This window comes from Mus pahari, chromosome 10, assembly GCF_900095145.1.
Source record: "Mus pahari chromosome 10, PAHARI_EIJ_v1.1, whole genome shotgun sequence".
NCBI lineage: Eukaryota > Metazoa > Chordata > Mammalia > Rodentia > Muridae > Mus > Mus pahari.
Window position 1 is genome coordinate 16,671,016 of NC_034599.1, and position 10,535 is coordinate 16,681,550.

General features: G+C 50.2%; 1 protein-coding gene across 2 annotated transcripts in view; it reads left to right on the top strand.

Annotated features, from left to right (window-relative positions):
- The first annotated feature begins 2,194 nt into the window (after positions 1 to 2,194).
- Positions 2,195 to 10,535, top strand: part of Slc44a2 (solute carrier family 44 member 2) — a 34,323-nt gene continuing 25,982 nt past the window's right edge. For both annotated transcript variants that reach the window (XM_021206269.2, XM_021206271.2), the window contains exon 1: positions 2,195 to 2,321. In XM_021206269.2, coding sequence (XP_021061928.1) covers positions 2,291 to 2,321 — 31 coding nt within the window. In that variant the 5' untranslated portion in view covers positions 2,195 to 2,290. The remainder of the gene's footprint in view (positions 2,322 to 10,535) is intronic.

Genomic DNA, 10,535 nt, shown 5'->3' on the forward strand with positions numbered 1-10,535 from the left:
GGTGGCTCACAACCATCTGTAACTCACAACCATCCGTAACAAGATCTGACGCCCTCTTCTGGAGTGTCTGAAGACAGCTACGGGGTACTCACATATAATAAATAAATAAATCTTTAAAAAAAAAAAAAAAGAAAAACCAAAAAAAAAATTAAATTAAATTAAAAAAAAAACAATAACAACAACCACAATTTAAAAAAACTTTAAAAAAAAATGATTTATTTTGTGTTGGAGAGCGAGTGTGCTCCCTAGTTGAGTGTGCTCCCTAGTTTTATAGCTCGTCGTAAGCTAGTCATCAGAGAGGAGTGAGTCTCAGCTTAGAAAATGTCTCCATAAGATGGGGCTGCAGGCAAGGCTGTAGGGCAGTTTCTTAGTGGTTGATGCGGAAGGACTGAGCCATGGGTCAGAAGCCAGCACCTCTCCATGGCTTCTGCATCAGGTCCCCGCCCTCACTGCTGCTGCTGCTGAACTGTTCCATGGAACTGTGAGTGAAATAAGCCCTTCCTTCCCCCCTGTAGTGGCCTTTGGGGTTTCGTCCTAACAAGATTAACCCTATTTCAGACAGAGAGCCAGCCCACCAATTAAACACAGTTGCTGTTTTTGTAGAGGATCTGAGTTCAAGTCTCAGCACCTACATGAGGGTCCACAATTGCTTGTAACTTCAATTCCAGGGCATCCATCACTCTCTTCTGTCCTCTGAGAGCATTGTGTGAACATGGAGTACATACATACATGTAGTCACATGCTTATACCCATAAAATAAAAGCAATAAAATTTAAAAAGTTACCTTCAAGAGTAATGTATTTTGTTTGCGTATCTGTGTATGTGTATGCCTGTATGTTTTTATGATTATTATGCACAGTAATAATCAAACCTGGTCCTAACACTTGACTTCCCATGGCCTCTCAGGGTCACGGCAGGTGAGACCATTCCAGGATGAACCCACTTGACTGTTTTCTTTTCTTTTCTTTTCTTTTCTTTTTCTGTTTTTTGTTTTGTTTTGTTTTTAGAGACAGGGTTTCTCTGTGTAGCCCTGGCTGTCCTAGAACTCACTCTGTAGACCAGGCTGGCCTCGAACTCAGAAATCCTCCTGCCTCTGCCTCCTGAGTGCTGGGATTAAAAGCATGTGTCACCACTGCCAGGCAACTGTTTTCTTTCTTTTGCTTTTATCTGTGTGTGTGTGTGTGTGTGTATGTGTGTGCGTGCGCGCACACCCAGGCACACATTGAGTGTAGCACATGTGGAGGCAAGAAGAAGGCATCAGATCCTCTGGAGTTACAAGTGGTATGTGTGTTTCCTGATGTGTGTGGGTGCTGGGAACTGAACTCAGATCCTGAGGGAGAGCAGCCAGTGCTTTTAGCCAAGAAACCATCTCTCCAGCCCCTCCTTCATTTGTTTGTTTGTTCTAAAGATTAATTTATTTATTTTATGCATATGAGTACATTGTAGCTGTCTTCAGACATAGCAGAAGAGGGCATCGAATCCCATTACAGAGAGCTGTGAGCCACCATGTCGTTGCTGGGAATTGAACTCAGAGCCTCTGGAAGAGCAGTCAGGGCTTGTAACCGCCTAGCCATTTCTCCCGTTTTTTGTTTTTGTTTTTCTGAGACATGGTCTCACTATGTAGCCCTACATGGTTGGCGGAGAACTAAAGCAGATCCTGCAGCTTCTGCCTCCCCAGTGCTGGGATTGGGAGATAAAAGTCGTAAACCTCATGTCTGGAGGCCAAGGGACATGTCGCTCCTCTTCTTTTATACCCTCCTGATTTTTGTTCAAACTCTCAAAATTCTTGCCAATCGGATGAATGAACACATGACAACTTTTTCTTCATCCCTAACTCAGTCAGTGCTCAGTACCCATACAAAGAATGACTTGCCGAGCGGTGGTTGAGCACACCTTTAATCCCAGTATTCGAGACAGACAGATCTCTTGAAGTCGAAGCCAGTCGTATCTACAGAGTTCCAGTACATCCAGGGCTGCACCCTGTCTAAAAACAAAACAAAAACAAAAACAAACCCACAAAACCCAAAACAACAACAACAACAAAACGAATGACTGACAAGCAGATGCAACACACTAATTGTCCACAGAGAGATCTGACTGGAAATCAGAAGGTGGCTGTCCCCCAACGCCCCTCCCTGGCCACGCCCCCCCGAGGCGCGGGGCTGCCTTGGGCGTGCGCGCTGGGGGCGGGGTCAGGCGGGGCAGGGCGGGGCCTGCAGCGCGCGGTGTCTCCCGCCCGCTTGGGTTGGGGTCGCGCTGGCTTCGGACTCAGCTCCCCTCGGTTGAGGCCATGGAGGACGATCGGAAGGACGCAGTCTATGGTAGGAGTAGCCTCCGGCCTGTAGGTCGACTTGGGAAGGAGGGGGTTTTGAGGAAGGGCGACATCTGAGAGCCTTAAAACAAAACACTCGTGCCTGCAGGCAGGACGAAGGCCCTTCTGTCCGCGTCCTCGGGCCTCTGCATCCCGCGCTGGCTCAGCCGGAGCGCTTGGCCCTAGCCCAGGTTGTCCCCCGTGTCTCTTTTCGGGAATCTTCAAGCTTACTCCCTTCCTGAGCGATGGGCCGGGACTTATGGCGCATGCTCCTCCCCTGGAGGTCCCGTTATCTGGGAGGATTAGGTGATGGGCGGGGGAGGGGATGCGTGGGGATCTTAGCTTGGGGTGTGGGCAAGAACGGGGCCGGACCTCGCCACACGTCCCCTCTCAAGACCCAAGTGTCTTCCGCATCTTCGCCATTTACATCCAGAAGTAGCGACTCCAAGCTTAGTACTAGATGGGGAAACTGAGGCAAGGTTGGAGAGTCCCGAATAACTGGAATTAGGTGCCCAACGCGACAGGGAAGGACAGAGACGAGGGGGGCAAGCGGGGAGCAATGCAGAAACTTTCCCTGCCTGTGCTGATTTTTTGCAGGTGCCCGTAATTTTAAGGGTTCCAGGAGACCCGGACCTCAGTAAGGCCTGAGAGTGGCCTCAGCCACTTGGAGCTGGGGGTGGGGCCAAGATGCGGCTTTCTCACCCCACCCGACTCCGGGTTCCCACGGACCGGGTGTTGAACTCTGAGCCTCCTTCCTCTTATCTATTTTGGGTTCCTTGGGCCTAAATCAGCCACAAGCCTTAAGAGGCATGGCTGAGACTGGCAGAGGGGCTCTATCCCTCCCCCTGATATACCACTTTGTGTGACTGGAACTTCCTGGAAACTGCTAGACTCTAGAGTCTTGGGGAGGGGGCCGGAAACGGTTCAAAAATATCTAGAAAAGCAAGTAGGCTCTCTGTCTTCCTCCTCTTTCCTGGGTCTGTGCGGTCCAGGGGGAGGGGAAAAAAAAAAAGAATAGACAGATCCCAGAGGCTGTGACACACCCTTCCTGGCCTAAAGGAAGGCAGCAAGACCTAGCCTTTCGGGGATCTCCCAGCTTGAAGTTGCCAGCCCCGGACCACCAGAAGGTCTCCCTGTCCTAAGCCCCAGGCTCCAGGGTTGCTGTGCAACTATTGAGCGCGTCTGGCTGTCTCTGGTGTGGGAGTCTCCGTCTGGGAGCCTGAGTATGCTTGGGTATCACACCTGAGCGAATTTTTGGCCTTCTCGAGGTCTGTTTCGAATAAGAGTGGGCAGAATGAGCGTGGATATGATTTTACCCGGCTTCGATTCGTCCAAAGGGTGCAACTGTTTTTTTGCAGGGAGAGGCAGAGGGGGCCTGTACATTGTGCTGGGATGGAAACTCATGGCGCATGGTCAGTAAGCCGTGGATTTGAAGCTAGGACCCTGGCTCATATTTAGCAAGAACTGGAATCTAGATGGGGTCGCTCATGCTCAGAAAGCACTGGTGTTTATGTGTGGGTGGGGCTGGAACCCAGGGCTTCTGCAAGCGCTGAGACTGAAACTCAAGGCAACACGCATGCTCAGTGGGCGGTAGGGACTGGAAGCCCAGGCCTCAGTCATGTTCAGCAAATGATTGGCCTTGATCCCACTCTGCTGCTGAGCCCCCCCATCCCCCGGGCCCCAGGCCCCCAGGAATTTAACGAACCTTTCACAGGCAAAGGTCTGACTGGGAACGCAGCAGTCCACCAAGCAGAGAAAGGCGTAGACCGCGAGAGGAGGACCAGTGAGAACACGTAATTGTAGGTTGTTAAGGTTGTAGAGCAACGGACAAGATGCTATGTGTGAAAGAGCCACTAGGGTCTATTTTAAGAAATGAAGGTTGGAGTGTGCCGGCCGGGTGAGATGATTTGGGACACGTGTGTTCCAGGCAGAAGGAAAGCTTAATATTTTTCTGTATGAGACTCAGGAGCCTGTGAAGGAGGGTCTACCTGGCTTCCAGAGACACACCACCTCCTCCAGGCAGACCACCCTGCTTGACTGCTTGCAAATGGAAATTTTCTGTTCTCTCTTTTTTTCTTCTCTCTTCCTTTCTTTCTCCCTCCCTTCCTCCTTCCCTTCCTCCCTTTCTTCTTTATGGGTACCGAGGTTTGAACATAGGCCACGTAGGCCTCGGAGGCCTCCAGCATACAAATTCGTGAGGTAGGTGTAGCTCAGACAGCCTTGACCTTGGCCCTCCTATCTTTGTACCTCAGCCCTTACAAGTAGCTGGGATTACAGGCTACCAGGCCTTCCTATAGGAAGGACCTTGTGTTGCCTGAAACTTAGTCCACCCGACCAAAATGAAAATTCTGGACTCTGCAAGCATGCCCGTAACATTGCTGCAAAATAGTTTAAGCTTCCTCTCTAGATTCACTATGTGACTGATCCTTTTGCCTCCCCTTCTAAAGTCTGAGGTGATGGTCATGCACCGCCCTGCCCAGTTTATGTAGTGCTGGGGAAAAAATACCCAAGGGTTCCTCTATGTGACTAAGCACGCCATAGCTCAATGTTAGCTTTCTCTCAGGCATAATGGTTAATCCTGTGGTAAGTGCTTTCCCTTTCTTCAGTGTGACCAATGGGAATGGCTTCAGGGGTTGTTACAGGAAGACTTTCGAGAGATCCAGCTTCAAGTCAAGCTGGGTTCTGATCTTTTTGGGTTTTGAAACATGGTTTCAGGGTTTTACTGTTTGGCTGTCCTAGAACTCTTATTTGTAGACCAGACTGGACTTGAATTTAGAGATCTGGCTGCCCCTCCCTCTCTGCCTCTCTGCTCTCTGCCCCTGTCCCTGCCCCTGCTGGGATAAAAGGCATAGCCACACCTGGGTAAGGTTCTGATCTTTACAGGCTATGAGACTGGGTGAGTGGGTGACCTCTCTGAGACTGCACCATATGGCTGGCGATTTTTGTTTTTTGTTTTTCTTTTTTTGGTTTTTTCGAGACAGGGTTTTTCTGGGTAGCCATGGTTGTCCTGGAACTCACTGTGTAGACCAGGCTGGCCTCGAACTCAGAGATCCACCTGCCTCTGCCTCCCAAGTGCTGGGATTAAAGGCGTGCACCACCACTACCCGGCGGTTGTTTGTTTTTTGACACAGGATCCATCCCATGTCATGCAGGCAACTCACTGTCTAGCCCAGGATGGCCTTCAATTTATTATCTTGCTCCACCTCCTAAGAGCAGGGGTGACAGGCATGTGCCAGCATGCCTGGCTGGACTCCATTGTCAGTGATGTGTGGGAGGGCCTTGTGTGCTCATCAAATACCCCTGGGGCTGTTGGCCTGGATGACTCGGCTTTTCTGTGAACCTACTCAGGAACAGAGTGAGAGTCGACCGGGCAGGGCTGGGTAGGGCAGGAAGCGCCTTTCCCGGTAGATAACATGAATCTGGAAGAAGATGGCAGCTCCACAGGAAAGGGAAATGGCTCAGGGCCTGGCGGTGTCCTTAATGTCACAGCTTTCCTCCTAGCCCAGCCTTGGCATGAGCAGGCAAAGATTCTAGAACCCAAAGCAGGGCAGCGCACAGTGAAGCTTGGCTAACCAACTAACTAACCAACCAACCAACCAGCTAACCAACCAACCAACCAACCAACTAACTAAACAGACAGACGGCCTTGCCGGGGATTGTTGCTGTTCGCACCGCGCTTGCCAGGGACCCATGGATCCCCAAGCTCCATTGTCCCCAGCACCTCAGGAACCAGGTGTGGTGGTGCATACCAGTTCTCAGGAGGCAGGGGCAGGATGATCAGAATTCATCCTTGGAATTCATCATTGGCTACATATGCGTTTGAGGCCAGCCTTGGCTACATGGGAGCATGTCTCAAAAAGAAAAGAAAGAGGGGGGGAAGGGACGGGCCAGTGGTTGAGTGGTTCACTGCTCGAGTAGAGGACTGATTTGGTTCCCAGCACCCAAACTGCAGAGTACAACCTCTGATAACTCAAACTCTATAGGAGTTCACATCCGCCTCCAAGCACACGGTACACACAAACTCAGGCACACATACCACACATGTGCACATGTATGAAAATAAGTAAAGCTGGGTGTGGTGTTTCTCCCTCCCATATCTTCCCATGTGGATGTATGGATGTGTGTGTGTGTGTGTGTGTGTGTGTGTGTGTGTGTGTGTGTGTGTGTATAGTTTGGGGGGGGTCCCCAGTTCTGCCTTGCTGCTAAGGTGCTTGAATGCAGCTCAGGCAGACAGGAGGTGCTAGGCTATGTCCATCCTTGGGGTGCCAGGCATGTGAAATGCAGCCCAAGATGGGGACCCCAGCCCAGGTGAGAAATAGCACAGGCAGAGGCTGAGGCTGGGGTCCCCACACTCCTGGGCACCCAGATGCCTCTGAGACCTGAGAGGAGTTGAGGACAAGGGGGCCCTCAGGGGTGGGTGTTCGGTACTTGGAAAGGCCTTCTGCAGTCTTAGGCGTCTTGATTGTTATGAAGGATTCCTTCCATGGAGGTTCTTGATGAGGAAGACCGTCCTTGCTTGGCCAAACTGTTTATTCATCGTGAAAACTCAGGATTTACTCAGGGTGGACCAGAGATTAAATACCTTTTGCAGGAAGGAATGTCCAAGAAGGAGAACTTATTGGCTAAACCCTCAGGCCCATCTAGATACCTGATTAACATGGAGAACTCTGGGTTTCTATGCTACGTGGCCAGTTGCCATGATCCTCATGTGGAGTGTCATGGTTGTGTGATCCAGGACAGGAACTTGGCTGAGAGCCAATGCCTACCGTTCTCAATTATGAGAATTGTCAGAGTCTCTTAATCTGCTCGACCTCATCAGTTTTTGTCTGGTGACACGGTTCCATGTGCACCACATGTGTGGTCATGTGTACATATGTGGAGACCACAAGTTGACGCCTGGTGACCTGGTGTATAGTTTACACTTTAATAATATTGGGGTCTTGTGCTGGGCAGTGGTGGCGCACGCCTTTAATCCCAGCACTTGGGAGGCAGAGGCAGGCGGATTTCAGAGTTCGAGGCCAGCCTGGTCTACAGAGTGAGTTCCAGGACAGCCAGGGCTACACAGAGAAACTCTGTTGGGGGGTGGAGAGTGGGGTTTTATTATTGTTTTTTGTTTGTTTCTGAGACAGGGTTTCTTTTTTTGTGAGTCCCTGGGGTCTTGAAACTTGCTCTGTAGACCAGGCCGGGCCTGAACTCACAGAGATCCGCCTGCCCCTGCCTTCCTAGTACTGGGATTAAAGGCGTGTGCCACCACTTCCCGGCCACTTCTGAAAGTTTTTAAGAATACATTTACTCATTTATTGTGTTTGTGTGAGATGGCCTGTGAGTGAGGACAGGCGTGGGAGTGAGGGAGTGAGTTCTCTCCAACAATGTGAATGGGGAGGATGGAGCTGAGGGCGTCCGGCTTGGCAGCGGTTGCTTGCTGTGCCTGCAGGCTCTCTAACGTGTTCTGAGACCATGTCTGTGCCTAAGCCTGTTACGGGTCTCACCCCCAGCTTTTATGTGGGTGCTCATGCTTCAGACCAAGGGGTTTGCTCACAAAGCCAGTTTCTCCAGGACTCCTCCGTATCTGTATTTTTGTAGACTTATGATTGTAGTTTTATATGTATGGGTGTTTTGCCTGCATGTATGTCTGCACTGTGTGGGTGCAGAGGTCAGAAGAAGAGGTTGGGTCCCCTGGAACTGGAGTTACAGATGGTTGTGAGCCAGGGTGTGGCACTGAGAAAGGGTCCTCTGTAACAGCTGTGTGCAGTGAAGTACATTGTAGCGGGACTGGAGGGAGCGAGGGTTCAGTGGTTAGAGCACTGGCTGCTCTTGCAGAGGACTCTGCCTTTCCCAGAACCCAGGTGGTGGCTCAAAACCATCATTAACTTCGGTCCCAAGGGGCCTGGTTCTCTATTCTGACCTTGGCTGGCACCATGCTTCCCCATTGTGCATTAGAGGGACAAGCAGGCAAGACGCTCAGGTAAAATAAAAGGAATAGGCCCTACTTAAACAAGCTTTAAGTTGATTATTTTGTAGCCTTATCCAAGAAGGAGGCTCGCCTTGCTGAGGAGGAATAATGTGCAGTCCTGTTACCCTGTGAATTAGTCAGGAGGGACTAGTGTGGGCGATGAGAGGAGGGTGTGGGTGAGACTCCGTCAGTGGATGTCTCTCTGGTTCATCCCAGCACCAGACAGGTGGAGGTTAGAAGGCAGTAGGTTACAGATGTGCTGGGTCTGCGGCCTGCAGACAGCATCTGGAGAGAAAGGGGAACTACTCAGAACTCGTCTCGGAGAGGAAGTGAGGGTAAAAGTGCTTCCTTCCTCTGTTTTGTTTTTTTTTAAATCTGTATTGAAGTGTCTGCATGTGTTTATGACAGGGTCTCTAGTAGCCCAGGCTGCCCTCACACTCAGGTTCACACTCAGTGGAAAGCCCAGGACTTGCTTTGAACTCCTGACCTGCCTCCCTGCACTATCTGAAGGCTGGGGTGACAGGCACGGTCCACCCAACTCAGTTGATGGCATGCTAGGGAAGAGCCCAGGTTTCTCAGGTTTCATCAAAGCCAGGGCTCCACAGTGATACCGGTGAGCTTTTATTTATATATTCATTCATTCATTTTCTTTTAAATATTATTATTATTATTATTATTATTATTATTATTATTATTATTATTATTATTATTATTTATCTGTTTATTTAATGTATGTGACTACACTGTAGGTGTCTTCAGACACACCAGAAGAGGGCATCAGATCCCATTACAGATGACCGTGAGCCACCATGTGGTTGCTGGGAATTAAACTCAGGACCTCTGGAAAAGCAGTCGTGCTCTTAACTGCTGAGCCATCTCTTCAGCTCCATTCATTCATATTCTGAGACAGGGTCTCTCTACTCAACTCTGGGTGTCCAGGTGGTACTCAATATGTAACTAGGCTGGCCTCAAACTCAGAGATCTGCTTGCCTCTGCCTCCCAAGGTGTGTGCCCCTATGCCCAGCTTTTAACTAATTTATGAATTATTTAATTTGATTTATTAATTTATTTTTAGAGGTAAACTCAGGCTGGTCTAGAATTCACTCTGCAGCCTCAACTGGTCTCAATTTTACCATCCCCCTGACTCTGTTACCCAAGTGCTGGGATTGCAGGTGTCAGCTACCAGGGTCAACTCCATCTTTTTCTCTCCGTCCCTTCACTGCACAGGCACTGCCCCCAAATTCTTGTCAGAAGGACTTGTCTGAGGAGCCAGAATCTCTCTGGGCCAGGCCCAGACTTCTGGGAAGGCAGGGAATGTGTGGGTGAGGCCTTGGACACTGGAGCCCTTGACTTAGCCAGTGTTTGGAAGTTGTGGGGGCAGGGTGCCACTTGATGTCCCAGCAAAAGCACCGTGGCACACAGCCTGTGTTGGTTCCCTTATCTCCCACCCCCACTGTGCTTGGGTAGATGAGCCCTCATGCCCAGCTTGGCTGGACCTCCCTCCACTGACTTCCCACTCCAGCCGCCCTGCTCTCTCCTCCCCACCACCACTGCCTCTCCTGGGTCTTGGTCGGCTTGGCTTCGTCCTTTTCTTTTCTTTTCTTTTCTTTTCTTTTCTTTTCTTTTCTTTTCTTTTCTTTTCTGTTTTTTTCGAGACAGGGTTTCTCTGTATAGCCTGGCTGTCCTGGAACTCACTCTGTAGACCAGGCTGGCCTCGAACTCAGAAATCCCCCTGCTTCTGCCTCCCAAGTGCTGGGATTAAAGACTCGTGGCCTGTGGCAACTCTTATAAGGACAGCATTTAATTGGGGCTGACTTACAGGTTCCGAGAGTGCGTCCATTATCATCAAGGAGATAGCATGGCAGCATCCAAGCAGGAGGAACTGAAAAGTTCAACATCTTGATCCCAAAGCAGGCAAAAGGAGGAGGGTCTCAAGGCCCACTCGTACAGTGACATACTTCCTCCAGCAAGGCCACACCCCCAAATAGTGCCACTCCCTGGGCCAAGTGTATTCAAACCACCACAGGTAGTTATTAGAATGGTTTACAGGGTGCAGTCCAGCTAATCCAACAATGGCTGTCTGGCTGGTATGGTAAGTCCAAGGACCTAGCAGTTGCTCAGTCCACGAGGCTGGATGTCTCAGCTGGTCTGCAGGATGTGCTGGAATCTTGAAGTGGGCTTTAATGCCTGTGAAGGAATGGACTTGCTAGCAAGGCCAGGGCGAGCAGGCCGAGTACAAAGGCTTCCTTCTTCCATGCCCTTTTAGAGTCT